We start from the raw sequence: 20,087 nt of genomic DNA on the forward strand, positions 1-20,087 counted from the left end.
GCCTCGGCCTCCCAGAGAGCTAGGATTACAGGCGTGAGCCATCACGCCCGGCCTGCTTTTTCTTTTTTTTAAGACAGAGTCTCCCTCTGTCACCCTGGCTAGAGTGCAGTGGTGTCGTCATAGCCACTGGGCTCCTGGGCTCAAGCGATCCTCCTGCCTCAGCCTCCCAGTGGCTGAGACTACAGGCACGTGCCACCATGTCTGGCTAATTCTTCTATTTTTAGTAGAGACAAGATCTAGCTATGTTGCCCAGGCTGGTCTCGAACTCCTGAGCTCCAGCAATCCTCTCATCTCAGCCTCCCAGAGTACTAGGATTACAGGTGTGAGCCACCGTGCCCGGCCGACTGTTTGCTTTTAATGAAAGCCATCAGTCAGTGGATATATATGTCTGGATGAGAAATATTTTTATCTGTCATGGAATGGGAAAACACCATTTTGAAAAACCAAGCATTTGGATCCATAAAGAATCCCTGGGTTTCCAGTGTGTAGTATATACTGAAACATACTCAGCCCAAATCACTGAGCCTAATCCAGCCCTCCTTGGATCAGTTGCACCATCCAGGCTCTGCAGGTCCCGAAGTCTTCCTCGGGTTTGCAGTCGCAGCCTTGCTGTGGATGCTCAGAGTCCAGTGCTGTCTTCTAGAGGTTGGCAGAAGGCCTGAGAGGCCTTTATTTTGAAATGTTAGCTTTGTATCCTTTTACCTTTTTTTTCTTCCTCTTCGTAGACTTAACATGTAAAAATTATGGAGTGGTGACTGTGTCCCGGGTATGCGCTAGGTATGCGCTATAAGGATTACTCCCACACAATCCTTAAGGTAACAGTATAAAGTGTGTATATAGTTGTCCCCTGTTACCTGCAGGGGATCTGTTCCATGACACCCACTGGATACCTGAAACCATGGATAATACCAAACCTTACATGTATTTTTGCAGTTCGAGGTGCGACAGCAAAACTAGCGTGAATTTCTTTTTCCATTTTCATAATTTTTCAGATTTGTTCTTACTGTAGATCTTAGCAAACTCAGGATGTGATTTTTTTCTTTCCTTATTAAATTGAGAACTTTTACCTTTTCACTTAAAAGAAGCACTTGACGGTTTTACTTTGGCATCTTCGAATTGCCACCGTCACTACTCTTGCGCTTCGGGGACACTACAGAGTCAGATAAGGGTGACTTGAACACAAGCACTGCGATACCATGAGTTGTTGAACTGAGAACCAAGACAGCTACTAAGTGACTCACGGGTGGGGAGTGTGTACGGCGTGGATACACTGGACAAAGGGAGGATTCACATCCGAGGCAGGACGAAGCGGGATGGTATGAGATTTCATCATGTAGAATGGCACACAGTTAAAAACTTCCAAATTGTTTATTTCTGGAATTTTCCATTTAATATTTTCGGACTTCGGTCAACTGCAGGCAACTGAAATTGCAGAAAATAAAACTGCAGATAAGGGGGCTACTGTATTATTTACCTTCATTTTATGGGTGAGGAACCCTGAGGCTCAGAAGAGTTTAGTAATTTGTCCAAGGTCACACAGCTAGGACCTGGTGGAGTCAGGATTTGAATGCAGACAATCTCTCTCTCAAACCTGTATCGTTAATTAGAGTACGGTGCTATACTGCTTCCCTCATTTACAGCTCAACTGTGCAAAAGTGAATGTTAAATAGCCAGCTCCTCCTCTTCCGGAGACTTTAAAACAAAGAGGGTGGCGGTGGTTCTAAGCACAAGAAGAGAGTGTGGTGGCAGCAGGTGGCGTGGCTGCCAGGCTGTACAGAATAGGGATTAGGCACATAGACTTTGGGGTTGGATTCACCCGATTTTGAATCCCAGCTCCACCACCAATTAAATGTGTGTAACCGCACCACTCTCTGTGCCTGAGTTTCCACATCTGAGACTAATACTAGCACTTACCACCTAGGATCGTTTTTAAGATTAAACGAGATATATATAAAGCATTAGAACAATGACTTAGTAAGTTTGAGCTATTATTTTTATTAACGTATTTTAAGCCCTAACTCAGAGCCTGCCATGGAGTGCCTGCTGGGTGAACGTTACGAGTAGTAGTTACACTGTTGTGCTGTGCTTGGCAGAGTCTGCTTCAGATGCTGGTGTGGGAGATGGTGATGATCAATAATACTGTCCCGTGTTGGACTTAGTTCCCAGTTATCAGAAAGGTATTTTGGAACTGGAACTTGTTGCTTTCCTTTAATTCTTTTTGCTCTTGGAGGGATGCTGAACTCCCTACTCAGCTGACCAGCTTTCTTGAGACTCAGCACTCAGCCTTTGACGGTGGATGGAAGGAAAGAAGGTTTTGAGTTTGCAAAAATATTTCTTGTTGGCAAGATGTTCACTAGTTCTGAAGAAACTTGTCTGTTGATGGAGGAATAATGTTTCCACTCATAAAGATCACTTTGGTTTAGCCCAAAAGAACCAGAAAAGAACGGCCTTGACTGATTGGATTTTCGGGCTGTCGTTCCACTGCATGCCTTCAGGTGACGTTCACTGCATAAGTGGAGCAGGGGTCCGGTGGGGAGGGTGTGTGTTGATTCCATATGGGAACATCAGCACCTTGTGTCTTCTGGAACTAAGTTCTGTATAAGAAGACAGCGATGATACCTGTTTTTTATTGAACACTTACTGTGTTTTAGGAACTGTGCTAGTTTCTTTACATATACTTTCTAATATTGTCCTCAAAACGGTCCTGCAAGATAGTTATTATTATTATTATTCCCATTTAACAGATGAGGGAATTGAGGCTCCGGGAGGTGAAGGACTTGTCCACACCTCCCTTGCTGGGATATGGCAGGTGCAGGCTTTGAATTCTTGTCTGTCTTACTTCTAAGGTCTTTTCTGCCAGCTGCAGACCTGAAAGGAGGTCTGGTTTTGGTGTTGAAAATTGAAGCCTCTAAGGATGTCATTTTTGGGTATCTTCCTGCCTGGTGGGTCCAGACCTGAAGTGGAAGAGGGGAGCGTTGTGACAGGTCTTGGGTTAAATTTGCAAATGTATCATAAGTTGGTAAAATGTTGCATTGTATGTTTCCATCACCAAAGTCTACTAAAGCCTTGGTGATGCATCTGCAGGAGCTGGAGGGCCATTTGTCGCAGGATCCTATCATACTCTGTTGTGCTGTGCCTGTGACTGACAGTGTAGGGTGGCACCACGATAAAGAGTTGCCCTTGAGCCGGAAGGACAAGCACACAGAGGCCGGCAGAGACTGGGTGGAGTTTTCCACATTTATTCACACACAGGCATCTGAAATAGGAGCCCAGGAACCCAACAAAGAAAGGGCCCAACTGCTTTGCCTGCTGGATACATAAGCATTGTGTTCTTTTTCTCAAACCTCTCTTTGGACATAAGCCAAAAAGCAGCATTGCCCCCTTCTAGATAAAATATTTGGATGGATAGAGCCTCCATTTTCTCCCCCAATCCTTTAAATCTTGCTGCTTTCCCGTTAAGACCTGTCCATTTGTGCTGTTTGCACGTTGAACCTAAGGCCTCCCCCACACCTTTAGAAGCCACGCACAATGTGTTACTAGAGTAAACCCACATCCGAACGTTACAGATTTCATCCAGACCATCTTGTAAATCTGTTTGGGAGATGGTTTATGTCAGCTGGCTGCTTCTGCTCTGAAAAAGGGAGTTTACTTTTCTTAGCCTTCGTCAAGGAACACGTGGGTGACATTTTTCCAAATTGTTTTTTTTTTTTTTAAAGCAGTTATTTGGAATATGGGGGCACTCTGCTTTAATCATCTTCTACTTTTGTGAAAGGCTTCTTGAATTTCTTGTGCCATCGAGGTGGAAATGGTCAACATGTATGGCATCCGTTGAAGACGTCTCAGGATTGCATCTAATGACTTGCCTAACTGCCAGTTGACAAAGTGGGGGAATTAGTCACTCGTTACATGAAACCAGCCGGGATCATGTGGAGGTAGCAGCTGTAGACATCTGCGAAACATTAATGGTCAGACACTAGGAGATGGTGCCTCGCAGGTCTCCCGAAGGGGCCCAGGAAACCATCCACCAGAAACTGTCTGGAAAAGGGTTCAGTATTTTTGACAAATCCACCTGTCAGTGACAGTGTTTGTGAGAGGAGAGTCTGTAATCCAAGGTGACAGATTTCAGGATTCGGTAGTAGATGGAATCGCCCATAATTCAGCCAGTCCAGGAAAACAGACTCACTGGCCCTGTCTGATTGTGTGAGCTTGCAAGCTGTTCCCTAAAGACATTAAGAAATTATTTTAGTTCAAGTTGTTTAACATTCTCTCTAGTGTTTGGTCATGGGAGGCAGACCCGTGTTACCACCCTTGTCTGCCATTCAGTGCTCTGCTTCTGGGGCAAGTCACATAACCTTTCTGAGCTCAGTTTATTTATGTGTAAAACGGGGGTGACAGTGACGACCTCCTGCAGCTGTTATGGGCTCTCCCCTAAAGCCCACAGGATGCAGTGCCTGGTCCGTGGTAGGCCAACCCCTAGCAGGCGTTAGTTTCCTTCCCTTTTTTTTTTTTTTGGAAATTGGTTTGCGTTTTGGATACTTGATATTCTTAATCAATAAAGAGTAATTCATCTGAAAAATAAAATTATCTGCACAACATATAAATATTCTTAATACTGCCATTGTTAATTCTGATGATGTAGAAATTTATTCAGAATAATATTTTGGGAGGTACAGTCTAGTTCCATTCTTTTTTAACTTTATTTTTTATTGTTTTTAATGGTTTCCACACCCTAGCTCCATTCTTAATTTTGACTTATGATTAAACTACAGGTCGCTTATCTGAAATGCTTGGGGCCAAAAGTGCTTTGGATTTTTTTAATTTTGGAATATTTGAAAAATACATACTGGTCGAGCATCCGTAATCCAAAAATTTGAAACCTGAAATAATCCGATGAGCATTTCTTTTCAGCATCATGTCAGCGCTCAAAAAGTTTCAGGCTTGGAACAGTTAGGATTTTGGACTTTTAGATTAGGAGTGCTCAGCCTATATAAGCAGATGGAAAACACTAACGTCTATAATGGTTTTGTTTTTTGGTCCTGGTTCATCTGCTGTTTAGTTATGTGGTAAGTCTCATTAGTTATGGGTAAGTACAGGCCTCAGTTTCCCTCGTCGTAGATGGTTTGTAAGGTCCCCTTTCTGTGACTCTGTGTTTTGAGGTCTGGAGAGGTGGAGGGAGGCACATTCCAGAGAAAATGCTCTGGTTTCCCCAGCTGGCTCGTTAGCAGAGCCAGGAGCAGTGCAAGAGAGATCCAGCACAGCCATCCAGGGGAGCTGTGGATTTATCAACGGTCATCTGACCTGGGGTGTTCCCTGCAGCAAGTCCTCCCTTTTGCTTTGTGTTCGCCATTAAAAGCACCCAGCAATTGCGTTTAGTGGGTGGTGTGCTGGTTTGGAACTGGGTTTCAGTGCACAGAGCAGGGGTCAGCAAGCTCTCTGAGGTGCTGGCAGGGCGTGGGTGTGGGGTGGGGGAGGTGGCGGCCAGCTGTGTGCTGGGAGTGGATAGAGGTGGAGGTGCAGGAGGCAGGGGCATCTGCCTTGCAAGGGAGGTGGAAGAATCACCAAAACAAACCCTGCTGAGCGGTGACTCTGCTTCGCCAATTAAAATGTGCTTGTGCGGCCACTGCTCCTCTGGGACTCTGGGTTGCTAACTCCTTTTTGAGAATCTTTGCCATTCTGCCAGGTTCACCAGGTAAACTTTGATCTCTGCAGAGAAACTGGTCTGTGTTCTGCATTTAGAGATTTGGGGGTGTAAACAGTGAATCGGTTATCCAAAAAAAACGACAGCAGAAGTCTAACTGCAACTCTCGAGAGTGACTCATTTCGGATATTTTACTTCCTGGAGGGATGTGTAAGGGAAAAATCAGCTGATGGTCGTTATAGAGTTTGACACAGAGCCCGTATGTAGGTTGCTAAGTTTCCCTCCGGAATAAATATACCAGGGAGAGGCATGTGGATATTCTCATCGCTGGGGAGGGTGCCGAGGTAGTTTGGGGACTCTCCTAGCACTGTCACGTTTGCGTGGTTTCGACGGCCTCAGCTGGTTTTGGGAGCACCAGTAAATAGGGAGGAGGCCCAGTGGTGGAAATGTTTCTTGGTGCTACCCTGGGCTGGAGGCGTGGATCAAGAGGGCTTCGGAAAGCAAGCTGAGGAGAGGGGGGACCAGCGTGCAGGAAAACAAAGGGAAGAAGATCTCTCGTAGATGATCTCGGAATTTAGTCAGCTCTTACCGTCAGTGCCCTTCCTCTCGTTTCGGCTCAGGGAAGCCAGGGGTCCCGTGAGCTCCGTCGTGCATAGGGCCGGGGATTTGTGGGGTGAGCGTGGTGGAAGTCTGTTCTCCTTTGTTGGAGCTTAATGACTTGGAAACTGAAATAACACCCCGCCTACCTAGAGACTCCTGGCAACCTGAATGGAAAACCTGTGTCAAGTGAGGGAAAAATCTGGGAGGAAAGGGCCCCGGAGCACTCAAAAAACGTTATGTAAAAGCCCTGGCAGATAAGCCCCGTGCTTCACACCCGGGGAGAGTCCCTGCCCTTCGTGGAGGATGTGGTGGGGGCGGCGCCTTGAGCCCGTGGCCCTGCAAGGTGGAGAGTGTCCTGAGGCCCCTGTTTTAGAGAAAACTGAGGCTCCAGAGGATTAAGTGGTGACTTCCTTAGTTCCATCCCGCAGGTTATACGGGAAACAGGAATTATTATTGTATCTGTGCTTTTAGAGTCTTAGACTTCTTCGAGAAAAGGGTAAAAAAAATGTGAGCACACACACACACACACATCTCCATACCACAAACTATTTGTGGGACTGTGACTCTGAACCCTAAATTGAGAACCTATGATTTATTCCTTCTCTTAAAGTTTTTTTGGTTGCTGTTGTTTTTGTTTTAAATGGGAACGGATTTCTAGTTTTCTGGTTTGTCAGCCCACAGCAGATTAGAAGCAACATTTTCGTTGAGGAAGTGTAGCTGACAGCCCGACAGATAAGGCAGAAAAATTTAAAAAGCAGACACAGGGCTGTGCTCCAGGAACGGCTGCTCATACGGTGTCCTTCGGCCAGTGAGATGGTTTAACTGTGTTCGCTGCACTGTCCCCTGTTCATTTGCATTGTGTAAAAATGTGGACCATGTAACACGTCTTAGAGAGATTGCTGTCTTTTAGGATTAAAAAAAGTGGGTACTTTGGTTATCTTGAGAAGTCACTGGGAAGAGCTCCCAGATCCTCAGCGATGGTGGGGTACCTGGGATGTTGGTCTTCCTGAGTGTGGAATGTGGATGGGGTAGTCATTCTCTCCTGCTGTTTTTCCTGGCTGTCCTCTGCGGGAGGGCAGGCACCGTGTCTCACTGTTCAGCCGTGCCTACCTGTCACTCACACGGTCACTCGGTGAAGGACTCCGGTGGGAAGAGGGCATGGGACGGGGTCAGACCTCTCCATAGGAAGGTGGGGGTTCAGAACTTTCTCTGAACCTCATTATTCATCGTAAAACGAAGGGGCAGGGCTTAGATGAACTTGAAATGTCCGTGCAGATCTCATTTCTGTGCACCTGACAGAATTTTTTTTTAAAGGAGAGACTTGTAAAGCGATTATGTTCTCATGGTGATCAAGATGATGATGACACAGCCACTCAATTGTTCACTTTAAAATGGTTAAATTTCCCCCCAAATAAGATAGTTTATTTCTTGCATAACAATAGGTGACTCGTTCAGGCTGTTTGGTTGTTCGTGGACCCAGTGTTGTGTTGCCCTGCTGTCTCCGAGGGTCTTGTGACATCTGCTAGGGTCTTGGTCACAGCTAGGACTAACATGGTAATTTTATATTGTGTGATGGTCGTGGTGTATTTATTTATTATTTAGACTTAATTTAAAAGGCCGCACTGACCCAGCCATGATGGTCTACAGTAGATCTCAAAAGGTTGAAGGAGGCCCGGTCCCCCAAGTGGACGTTCACTGTGGCTTTGATTCACTTGGTAGAGGGCATTGGATTTTCCCTTGGAAACGAAGTCATCCAGAGGGAATGAATGTGTTTGTGTTTGGTGAGGCATCTCCCCCCACCCCCGGCTGTCATCCCTGTGACCCTCCCAGAATGCGGTCAGTCAGTGGAAGAAGCGCTTTTCTTTTATTAATCCAAAATGTGCAGTTTTCCGAACTGACCTAAAGATGAGCTGTTGGCTGGGCCGGCCTGTGAATCTGCTCCTAAATCGCCCCCAGCACAAACTGTTCTCAGCCACATGGCAGAAAACAGATTCAACATTTAAACAAAGTTGCTTGTCGGGTCACAGATTATACAAGACAAACCGTGGTTAAATTAGACTCCATAAATTTGTGGTAAGTCAGCCTGGGCGCCAGGGAAGTTTACCTTTGTGCTGTCTATGAAGTAAGTATTTGCTAAGCCTCTTGGGAATGTAAACGAGCGAAGGTCTTGATGAACTTAAGCACAAACTTTAAAGGCCTTCAAGCTTTGGTTGGTTGTTTACGTATAGACAGATGCTGTTAAGTACAGATCTGCCTTAACCAGCCCCCTAGAGCTGGCGGAGCAGGACTTTTGCTTGGAAGTATTAGCGGTTTTGAGTTACTGCTTGTCCTTGAAATTACAAACACTGGATTTTAAAAGGACACACACAAACTGTACACGCTCTAATGAGGCTGTGGCACCATCTTCTAGCAGGTGGCCCTCGCTAGAAAACGTAGTTATCTCAGATTTCTTGGGCTTCCTCCCATCTCCAGTAAGTAACCCTGTCCTGTCTGTCCTGCCCCTAAAACCTCTGACTCTCCCCCTACTCTCCAGCCATCCAGCCAGAGCCCCGGTTGCTGTAGAGGCCCCTCTGCTCAGATGGTCTCCCCACAGTCACCAGAAGAATCCTTGTGTGTCAGTCACTATTGCCATCTAATAAAATCACCCCAAAACCTAGCGGCTTAAGAGAACAACAATCATTTCATTGTCTCTGGTGGTTTCTGTGGGTAGTTCTGGCTTGGGTCTCATGGTATTGCAGTCAGACAGCGGAAGCTGGGACAGTGGGGACCTGGAGCACCTGGGGGCTGTCCAGGCATCCCTCTCTTTATGGAGTCCAGGGTCTCTTCCTGCAGCTGTTCCTCCCGGGGTGGCCTCGGGGAAGCTGAATGGGCTCCAGGTGTGTGTGGTCTGCAGGTAGTGGAGAAGCTGTGTCTTCTCTTAGGGCGTGGCCTCACAAGTCATAGAGCATCAATTCTGCTCTGCTCTGTTGATAAAAACAGTCATGAAAGCTCCCCCAGTTCCAAGGGGAGGGGACATAGGCTCCCCCTCAGTTGGGGGAGTGTCAAAGTCACGCCGCACAGGGAGCATGTGGTGTAGGGGGGCTCGTTACGGCCATTTTTGAAAAATATAATCCACTTCACCTTCTAAGACACAACAATGCTTTGTTGTTCCTCTGTGCAAAAATCTTGAGGGGCTCCGAAGTCCTCATGGAAAAGTAGATTTTGATAAGTTGTAAAGGCCAGAGAACCTGGCACAGAAGTCTTACCTATAGACAAAAGCAAATCTACTGGGAGAAGTGAGGTTCTGAGCCGGGTTAGCTGCCCGCTGAGCAGCTTGGGCACGATCTGGCCCTAGCACAGGCCCCTTGTGACATGGCCCCAGTCATCTCCCCACGCCACATCCCCTGGTCTCCCCTGCCTCTTCAGGGTACCCCCCTCCCCACCTCTCTATCCTGCTGCACCTGCTGCCTGGAAAGGCCCCTCCAGGTCTGCCTAGGACACACTTATCCAAGGTAACCCAGCTCTTGCGACTCTGTTTTGGGAAATCTTTTGGGATTCTCTGTACTACTTATTGGGTCCCTTTGACATTGGTCATTGGGAGTGGTGTGTTTGTTGGACTAAATGCAGAGCACGGACAGAACACTTCTCATTTGATCATGGTTTCCAAACCAGACTTCGCCCTTTTAGTTTAAAAGGCCAGGTTTTACTGTGTGCAGATGATTTGACAGCACTATCAGGTGTCTGAACTCTTCAGCAGATATTCTAGACTGTAGTGTTTTGACTTATTTTGAAAAATTGTTCGAGTCTATAATAACAGTTGTTTGATTGTTGCCGGGTGATTTAAACAGTTTTGTGCTTTTTCTTTAAGCAATGTGGAAAATCCAGCAGAAAGTGAAACATCTCCAACCTCAGTTTATATACTACCCTCCCCCCACCCCCAAACCACAGCTCAAATCCTAAACCTACTCCTTGGAACCTCATCAACTTAAAGTGGGGTAACCGTCCCCTCCTTATTCTTTGACATCCTAACAGGGACCCTTTCTTGATTTTTTTTCCATATTGATTTTGACCGCACCATAAACTCTGTGAAGACCAGGATTTAATGTTCACCGTTTAGCATCAAAACCAGTGTTTGTTACCTAGGAAACACTCAATGAATAATTACCGAATGACTAACTGAATGGGCAGAGAATTCTGCAGGGTGAAGCGAAACGGTCGTTCTTTTCCTATTTACCTTTCAACCCGGAAAACACCACCAGTGGGAGGTAGAACTGGTAAAGTTCATTTTATGACGGAGGTTTCTAGCATTTTGAAGAAGCTGGATGTGGAGAGCTCTAAGTCACAGGTGACAGTTTACAAAATAAATAGAAAGCCAGGCAGGGAAGTAACCATGGGGGAGGGAAATCCTAGGAAAATAATTGACACAAAGAAGTACAAATCAGTGTATTGTGAGCTGTGTCTTGTCTCTTTGTGCCTTCTGTGTTCTGTCATTGTACATAGCACGCAGCCCTGTGGTTATTTGCTACTTTAAGGACAATTGGTTCCTTGAGGCGTGGGACCCGGTCTCATTGGTGGGGCCCAAGGTTGGCACCCCATGCCGTGCACAGCTGTTGGATTGCAGGGCAGTTGCTGGCCTCTGGTGGGCTGAATCCAGGGTGAGGGTCTTGTTGAAAGGTGAGGAAGTTGGACCTAGGGGGTGCATCTGCTCTTGCAGTAGGTTGGAGGACCCAGTCCATCTGGAAGGAATCTTGGAGGCCATCTGGTCCAATCCCAGGCCACGAGGTCAAGTGGGCAGCCCAAGGCGCACAGACATCTAGTGACATGGCAGGCCTTGGGCCCTGAACTCCTGAGTCCTAAGTCTTCTCCTCGCTTGCACTTGTTTGTGTTTTTTTTTATTACCTTTAAAAATGTTTCGATATCAGATAATTATAAAGGAGCATATTAATATGTTTTAAGCATCATGATGCAACGAATACCCTTGAATCTACCATTCCACGTAAAACCTAAACAAATACCAACTTTCATCTTCCCTTGGTGGCTTCCTTGTAACTGTTCTTCTCTTCTGGATTTTGTATTTATCATTCTCTTGTCTCAGCTTAAAAGAAAGAAAAAAGCCTTGTTATATTAGTTTAAAATATACGTGTAAATAATAGGGAGTTCACTTGAATGGATATTCCTTTTTCTTTTTTTACTTTTAGGATGACAGCCTTCTGAGGACTGATTTTTTTGCAATAAAATTTTTTGCTTGTTACTGAACTTTATAAAGTGGCAGCATCATAGGTAGTCCCCTGGGACACCCACATCCCCCACATCATTCTGTTTCCAGGGTCACTCACGGTGCTGTATGTATGTGGCTGTAGGTAATCCACATTTCTTCCTTCCCCTGTGCTGTTTCCAGTTTAGACCCCTTAGGGTTTGGGATGACTCCTGAGCAAATGGCTCCAGTTAAGTCTAATTTTAACTTTTTACAAGCTGTCATTAAGCCGTCCCATGTTGCTTCACTTAGGGGAAGCATTTAGTCATTTCCTAACTTAATGATAGTTAAACATCCTTAGCCCTACAAATTTGTAGTGAAACATTTCCAATTAAGATTAATTGGGATTAATGCAAAATATGAGTCAGATCATTTTACGATAGTATTTTAGTGCTGTCAACTAGATAAAGTCTGGCAGAAGACCTTCCGGAAGGGGTGAGGTTGTGATCAGCATATTGGGGGTGGGGAGGTGAACAGGTTCCACAGAAGGGTTAATTCACATTGACCTTCTCTGGTCAGGTTATGTCTTTTCCTTTCCTAGATAACACTGCTCAATTTCTAGTTAATCCCTTTGGAATCCCAGTATGTTCTGGATTATAGTTTCAAATGAACTATCTAATTATATCTAAGTTTGCTTTTCAATTCTGAAGAGGATAATTGATACCTAGTTGAGATATTTTCCAAAGACCAGAAGTTTTTAGACATTATGAGTGGTCTTTGATCTAGAGCTACATATAAAATGTTTCTCTGCTTGTGCAGTTTTCTAGAGAGAGAGAGAGTCCTTATCTTTGATCAGATTCTGAGAGTTTGCAACCCTCCAAAATGGTTGTTTTTATACCAGGATTTCTCCACTTTAACTCTATTAACATTTTAGGCCAGGTAATTCTTTGTTGTGGGAAGGCTTCCCTTTGCATTGTAGGATGTATGGCGGCATCTCCGTTGGATGCCAGTAGCTTCCTCTCCCCCACTGGTAACAACCACAAATGTCTCCATACATTGCCAGATGTCTCCTGGTGAGGGTTGGTTGGGAGGGTGTGTGTGTTTAAAGCCTGTGTATATATTCCCATTCACACACATAACACCCCAATTATCGAACATACTGCTATGTATTAAACATTTCTCATGTATTACCAAATTATTGTAACAACTCTGTGTGGTAGAGTTTTTCCCATTTTATGGATACGGAGGCTTGTAGAGGTTAAGAAACTTGCCCAAGGTTACAAGTTAATGAATGGCAGAACTGGGAATTGAGTCTGTCTCTCTAGAGTCAAATCAGCTTATCTGTGTGCTCTAAGCTAGGCGTGGTGTTAAAATTCCTTCCCATGCCAGCAGGCCAAACCTATGTCACCGTGGCCTTGGCTGACATATGTTGGCATAGAGCTGCATGGCACAAGTAGGGAATTCGTGGTCGCTGGAATCTTTCATTAAGCAAAACAAGTGGTAGGGTTTCTCGTGGTGTTTTAAGGGTTTTTTTTTTTTTTTTTTGCTTCTTTGCAGAGTAGCCAGTTTGTTGTGTATCCTAGAACGAATTGTCACTGATAACTCTTTTGAGCAAGAAACAAGCTTTTTTTTTTATTTTGTGAACAGCCTGTTGTATATGCCCTGTCAGTATCTGGAAATGAAACTGACTGCACTTAACTATGCAGTATGTCTTTGGTGACTGTAAAGTGGGTCCTTGCCCTGTGACCTGCTTGTGCTTAGTAGACCTGGAGTGTAGACAGTGATGTTCACGGGTTGTATTTCATTATGGCCGAATGTGGCGTTTTGAGGATCACGTCGTATATATATATTTTTTTTTTGAGACAGAGTCTCACTCTGTTGCCCGGGCTAGAGTGCCGTGGCATCAGCCTAGCTCACAGCAACCTCAAACTCCTGGGCTCAAGCGATCCTCCTGCCTCAGCCTCCCGAGTAGCTGGGACTACAGGCATGCGCCACCATGCCCGGCTAATTTTTTCTATATATTTTTAGTTGTCCAATTAAATTCTTTCTAATTTTAGTAGAGACGGGGTCTTACTCTTGCTCAGGCTGGTTTCGAACTCCTGAGCTCAAACAATCCGCCCGCCTCGGCCTCCCAGAGAGCTAGGATTACAGGCGTGAGCCACCGCGCCCGGCCCACGTTGTATATTTTATGAGACTCTTTAGTATGTTGATTCAGGCCTTTCAAAAATCCTGAAATTGGTTGGGGGAGAGATTCCACATACAAATCAGACAGTGCCTCTGATTGGTAGTGTTGGGGACTCCGTCTGCCTTCCTTGTGGTCTCCTGCACTTCTGGAGCTGCACACAGAGGTCTTCGCTGTCTTGCCTGGCCTCCCTTTCTCTCCTTACTTCCTGCTCCTCCTGAGCTCAGCCTTCTACATTATCACTGTCATGCACCAAATTTGCTTGGTAATTTACCAGTCTTGCTTCCACTCAATTCCCTCCTTCCCTCCCTGCGTTATTTTTTTTATATATTTATGGTGACTGGTACGTGGTGGTACTTGGTAAATATTTGCAGCATAAATACTAATCGAGGAGAGTATTGTGAAGCACACGGTGCATAGCTCTAAAAAGGTCCTCGTTAACGAGGGTAGTGTTTGTGCTTCCAGTCCCCTGTGGCAGCAGTGACACAATTTATTGCTCTCGTAGTCCACTCTGCCAGCTAGAGTGAGCTCTGGACTGTATTGCGGTGTAGGTCTCAGGCTGGTTTGCACAGAGCCTGGGGACATCTACGAAGCTTCCACTGGATGAGTGAAGCACTTTTAACCTCTGTACCTTGCCACTCATTCTTTGCCTGGCTTTCCCCCGTGGCTTGGAGCTGATCAAGGAACCTGGCCTGGTGATGTTACCTGATGTTCATACCCAAGTTACAACAAAGGGTAAACCTAATCTGCTACTTGAGCACTCTTGGGATAGAACCAGCTGGGAGTTAATAATCTGCAGGAGCAGGAAAGCGGAGGAGGGAGCTTTCTGAACTCTCCAGTCTGCTTCCCACTTCTTTCAGGGTCTTTTGGATGCCCCCACTTGAGAGAGAGAGACTGCTGTCAAAGGGGGAGCTGACAGCCTGGCCAGCGTCCCCCCCTCGCCAGGCCACGGGCTCCCACAGGCCTGGCAGAGGGCCCGTTGCAGGGCTCTTTCGGTCTTAGAATACCCTGGGCAAGCATGATTTTTAAAAGAAGTTGTTGGTTTTCCTATTGGCAAAAATGTCTTATGCACTTTTATTTCTCCCTCCACAGAGTGATCAGCAGCTGGACTGTGCCTTGGACCTCATGAGGCGCCTGCCTCCACAGCAGATCGAGAAAAACCTCAGTGACCTGATCGACCTGGTGGGTGCCTTCTTCATGTGGTTCCATTTGAGACTGGGGCTCGTAATCAGTAGCTTTTCCGTGGAGAATTCACAGCACAGGAAACCTTTTCTCTCCCTGGCCAGACAACGCCACTGGGCTGCAAGATTCCTCCAGACAGAGGGAAGATGAGTTTCATATGGTGGTCTGTCATTCAGAACCATCTGCGTTGATAAAGCCCAAGTTAGGAGTTGTAAAGTTGATGACAATGATGACAGTCTGCCCCTCTCCCCAGCTGCCTTGACTTCAGTTTCTAGAAGCTTGCATGTAGGCACGGTGGGGAGGAGGCCGTACCCCGCAGCAGGCATACGGCAGTGCACTTACACCAGGCACTGTCAGTTTCTCTGCTATTGTGTGAGTTTCTCCAGCCAACGACGTACAAATGTCTACCCTATAAGATGCTTCAGTGGCTTCATTTCTAGTTTGAAAAAGTATGACAAACACGAGTTGGCTGTTAAAGAGCCCATGACATCTAATTTTTAAATACTTGATTCATTTAAAAATTTTTATGTACTCAGAATGGTCTCAAAGTGATGCCTCAGATTAACTAGCACTATAATGTTATTTGAGAGTACTTAAAATATTAAAAAGCATCTATAAAGCCATGGGAAATATTGAAAAGAAATATAAAATCTGGTCCCAAGAGGCCAACTGAATCACCCCCATCATTTAGCCGGTGAGTTCCGGTGCTGGGTCTGGAACTTCAGAATCCTCAGAGTCCAAATCTGCTTTATCCGTCGTGTCCCGTGTTTCCTTGGATGTGGTTATCAGTCGCCAAGCGTGGCTTATCAATGAGGTATCTTTTAAAACAGTGGTTTGAAAACCTGTCCTTATGCTGTATTTATTTATTTAATTCCATTACATGAATTCAGAACAGTTTTACTGGAGAAAAAATATACTGCAGGGGACTCGTGTTGTTCACAGTTACAACTCTCCCCGGTGGTCTGGAAGGCCCACAGCGCAGCTGTTTGTGTATTGATACGGACACACAGCCCCAGCTGAGAGGCAGGTGTGTGAGGCCGTGTGGAGCCTGGGGAAGGAGTCGTGAACTTGGCGTGTTTCATCCGTAGTAATTCAGGAAGCAAGAGGAGGTTTCCTGAGGTCCCTGGCTCTGCTCAGAAAGGTCCTTGCAGGTGCTTGTGATGGAAGGGAAGAGAAGGTTGAACTGCGATGTGACTGAACCCACGGTATGCACAGGGTCAGGGGTCCCAAACTGAGAGCCGGTGAGGGGAAGCGAATCACTGAAGTGGGCTCGGTGGGGCCCATCTTGCAGGTGCTGCTGTCCTCTTGGGAGTGTGATCCTCTGCTGCTCGTTTTCAGATTTTTCTGGAGGAGCCACGCATTTGGGTTTTCATGTGAAATATTCCGATTTTTAAACATTAGTCTAAGCATCAGATTGGTTGGGTCCTATTTTGTGTGGAATCCGGGCCCGGGCGTGTGACATGCTGGAGGCAGGCGGGCAGTGTGGGCCGGGTGGGTCAGGGGAGAGTCTTTGTTGAGATTAATGGCATAGAAAGTTGGATGGGTAGGAGGTGTCCTTGCAAGTCAGGAGGCGGACTTGAACTTGATGTGGTGTTAATAATAATCAGCACCATCAACCCACTTAGCGCTGAACTTTGTATGCAGCACACCGTGCTGAGCCATTTGTGTGTGTGGCCTTATTTATTATATTCTCAACAGTCCTATCAGGCAGAACTGCAAATGCCGTCTGGGAAGCTCCATTTGCGTTTTTCTTGGTCAGAAATCCGTGATGGAGCCTCTGCAGAAGGGGCGGGCAGAAGTCGAAGGTGTGCTCAGATCCCTAAATTTGGTCAGCTGCAGGGGTTTGTTTTTCTTTGAAACTCAGCATGAAAGTATGCTTGGCTGAGTTTAAATTCAGTTTGCCAATTTAGTTATTACTGTATTTTAGAAATAAACCAAACGTAGAAGTAGGAAATGATGAGCAAATTTTCCTCAGTGGCCCCTTCTGGGTGTTTAACAGGCTGTTTTGTTCTTATGGCAACTGAAGTGTGTCGCCGCAGCTGCGCGTTTTCTCCGTGACTCCTCGTCACTCTTTATTCCAGGGATGGCACATGGCTGCTTTTGTGAAAACTTGGTCACCTGGTTCCCCCGCTGCAAGCGCGCCAGTTTTCCTTGGGCGCGGCGGGGGACGGCAGCATGGGTGGTGGACAAAGGCATATCAGGAGCCGCCTCTCTCTGCAGCCAGACCCTGGGTGAGACCTGCCTCGAGCGCTCGCTGCAGGATGGCGCCGGACGCAGGCTGTAGCGCCACACTGTATCCGTCACCGACTTGGGATTAGTATGTGGCATTCCATAGATTACTGTCAGCGTGCACTACCTTTCCATTTTTAACTTTGTCTTCTGTAGGGTGTGAGAGAGAGAGAGGGGGTAGAGGCAGGCCAGGGGTAGGAGTAGACAGCTCACATTGGTTGAACACCTACTGCGTGCCCAGGACTGAGCTGGGGCCTTCTGTTGGGGGTCCCAGCTCTGCTATTACTTCATCTAAGTTTCACAGCACCCCTGTAAGGTACATACGGCTACTTCACCTCTTTTAGAGAATTCTGGGGAAGAAGCCAGACTAGGGGTGTGGCTCAGCGACAGCAGAAATCCTGGTTTCTCCTGCGTGGATGCCTCTGCTTGCTGGGTTCCTGTGGGTCAGCCACACTCAGAGCAACAGATTAAATTGTGTCTTTCGCATTGTAGGATTTTATAGATTAAAACCATATTCGTTCGGGGTGTGTCAGTTTTACCTGTTGGGAGAGAAAGTGTTAAATTACTCCACCATTAGTAATCTAAAATGTTCATACACAGGCATATTATGGAGAATAATTTTAAACTCACGTAATTTAAAAACAAAAACTAGAGCCATGGAAAAAATTTCCTTCTCAGTGCAGGCCATTTAGGATTAGCAGTTCGCTATCCTCTGTTGCTTCCCGGGGTGGCTCGAGAGGCGCCTCCTTCCCTCCCTGGGGGTGTGGAGGCCAGCCTTGGGCGCCCCGTCCACATCCAGAGGCTGAACAAGAGGCCATAGTAGATTCCCACCATCCAGACTGGATTGAGGAATTGGTGTTCTCATTAATTTTTTAATTGAAGTATGATGAATGTCTAAATGGAAATGGAGCATGACTTCCCAGTGAATTGGGATCTGGTAAAGCATGCCTCATTAGAAGTAAATTGACAGGCTTCTAAAGCTACTTTCTGATAAACGGTCTAGCTGCAAGCTCCTTGCTCTGTGTGGTGTGTGTACAAGGGGCAGTCAGGCTGGCTTTGTACTAGGTTCTTTGACTGATCCTGGAAGTTACTTCTTTGAATGTTTTCCTTTCATCGCTGCCATTTTTCTCTTGTTTTCCTTGCGGATGACAGTTTTTCTTTTTTTCTTTTTCCTTTTTAACTGAATTTGCAAAATGCTTTTATTTCTGTAAGTGTTGCTCTGTGCTGAGTGTACTATTGTAGCTCTGAAGTTTATATGCAATTTTAGTTTCTTCCCAAAGCTGTAGTTTCAGAAAATTCACACTGTTATGGGTCTGTCTAAAAGCCAAGGATCTGGGCCTTTGTTTCACATAATCTGGGATCAGTGAGAGGTTTTCAAAGCAGCTCATGCATCGCGCCGTGCAAATTGTAGTCATTCCTCCCATGCTCACCTGCCCAAAATAATGAAGGGGAGGTGGTTGTTTTTAAGAAAAGTCTCCAGTTTTAAGACTGACAAGAATGTCAGGACTTGCCAGCATTCCCCATGAAGGGAATGGCCTCACTTAGATGTCAGAGCCAGAGAACTGCAGGGGAATTTAGCCAGTTCACCAGTGGTCTGATTACAGAGTAGTATTAAAGAGAAATGTGGTGTGCGCTTGGCAGCCAGGCTGGAGCAGTCCAATTTATCATGCCAGAGCAACTTTCTTTTTTCTTTCCCGCATCAGAGCTTTTGCTGCCTTGGGATTATGATGCATGCTCCCGTTGGTGGGAAATGACCTTCCTTCGCAGATGGCCAAAACATCATTTTATTACATATTAATCCCATTGTGCGAGAGTGAAGCCAGCCGAAATTCGTTGTTAAGCTGTTTCAAAAATACCCACACATTCGTGTGCGCCAGGAATCATATGATGCAAAGATGCTCCCTTGGCTTCCTACACTTTGACCTTCTATGGCTTTACTCTGCACACTGGCAGCAGGAGCAGAAACTTCTCGGCCGGGGTGTATTTTGAGCTCTGAGCTGAGGAAGGAGTTTGTTTCTGCACGTTGGCACCCAGCAGGCCATCCGTCCTTTGCCTTTTTAAGAGCAAACCAAAAATAGCCGTAAATCTGTTTAACTAGGCGAGAAAGTCTCTGCTTGCAAACATTGGTCACTTTAAAAAAAAAAAAAAATCTTTACTTCTTTTCGGTAGTCCCCCAAGGGCTCAGCTCTTGGGTGCCCCCAGACTTTACTCAAGCAAGGGGAAGACATCTGGGCTGGGAAAGCGACCAAGCCATCCCAGCAGGCCTGTGGGGTGGAGGTGGATGAGACATCCCGATGCCATACCAGGAAGTTGATAACTTGATCAGTTTTCATTTCAGCATATTCTTCTCTTTGAGCAGCCAGAATGGCCTTCTAGAAATAGAAAGGGCCAGCTGGGTGCAGTGTTTTGTGCTGCGAGCCTCAGCAGCACCTGTACTTTTGAAATCGCACCCGCCACTCCCCACCGTTTGCAGTCAAGGCAGCATGGTGTCTGCAGGGAGTGTGATTTTGCAGATCGGAAGGCTGGAGCCTGTGGGGTACGGGTATGCATTCGGGCCTCAGTGAACAAGCGAGTGGAGATCTATCACTCATGGTTCCAAGAATCTGCTGTCCGTGAAGCAGCCCAGGGAGCCAGCTCACAGACGTTCATAATTCATTGATGAAATGAAAGCTAATACTAATTTAATAGTTTGTAAATATTGTTGATTAGCAGAATGTCTGATGTCTGCTAAGCAGTGTTACTCAGTTTTCAATCTTTAATAGGTAAAGCAATGAAATCTGGAGATTAAATCCCCAGTGTCAGCTGTGTGGAATGAAGCAAAGCTCATCTTTGTCCCCAGGTGATGAAGACCTACTGGGCCTGGGACCCAAGACGCTCCCTACGTTCCCCAGCCAGGCCAGATGGGATCTGCCTTATCTGTATTGCAGAGTGAACAGGCTCGTATTTCTTCTTCCCTAGTTTCCTTTATCATCACCATTTAAAACAGTCTCAGACCAGCAGTTTTTCCTCCTGTATTTCAAAGATGTCATTTAAAATGTCTTCGCCCCAGGCCGGGTGCGGTGGCTCACGCCTGTAATCCTAGC

The 20,087-nt window shown here is 46.1% G+C and overlaps 1 protein-coding gene across 2 annotated transcripts in view; it reads left to right on the forward strand.

The window, feature by feature from the left end:
* The window catches only part of CAPZB (capping protein (actin filament) muscle Z-line, beta), a 172,489-nt gene that overhangs the window by 78,556 nt on the left and 73,846 nt on the right, over positions 1-20,087 (forward strand). For both annotated transcript variants that reach the window (XM_012656938.1, XM_012656937.1), the window contains exon 2: positions 14,686-14,775. In XM_012656938.1, the coding sequence (XP_012512392.1) occupies positions 14,686-14,775 (90 nt within the window). The remainder of the gene's footprint in view (positions 1-14,685; positions 14,776-20,087) is intronic.

The sequence above is a fragment of the Propithecus coquereli genome, unplaced genomic scaffold (genome assembly GCF_000956105.1).
Source record: "Propithecus coquereli isolate 6110/MARCELLA unplaced genomic scaffold, Pcoq_1.0 Scaffold528, whole genome shotgun sequence".
Taxonomy (NCBI): domain Eukaryota; kingdom Metazoa; phylum Chordata; class Mammalia; order Primates; family Indriidae; genus Propithecus; species Propithecus coquereli.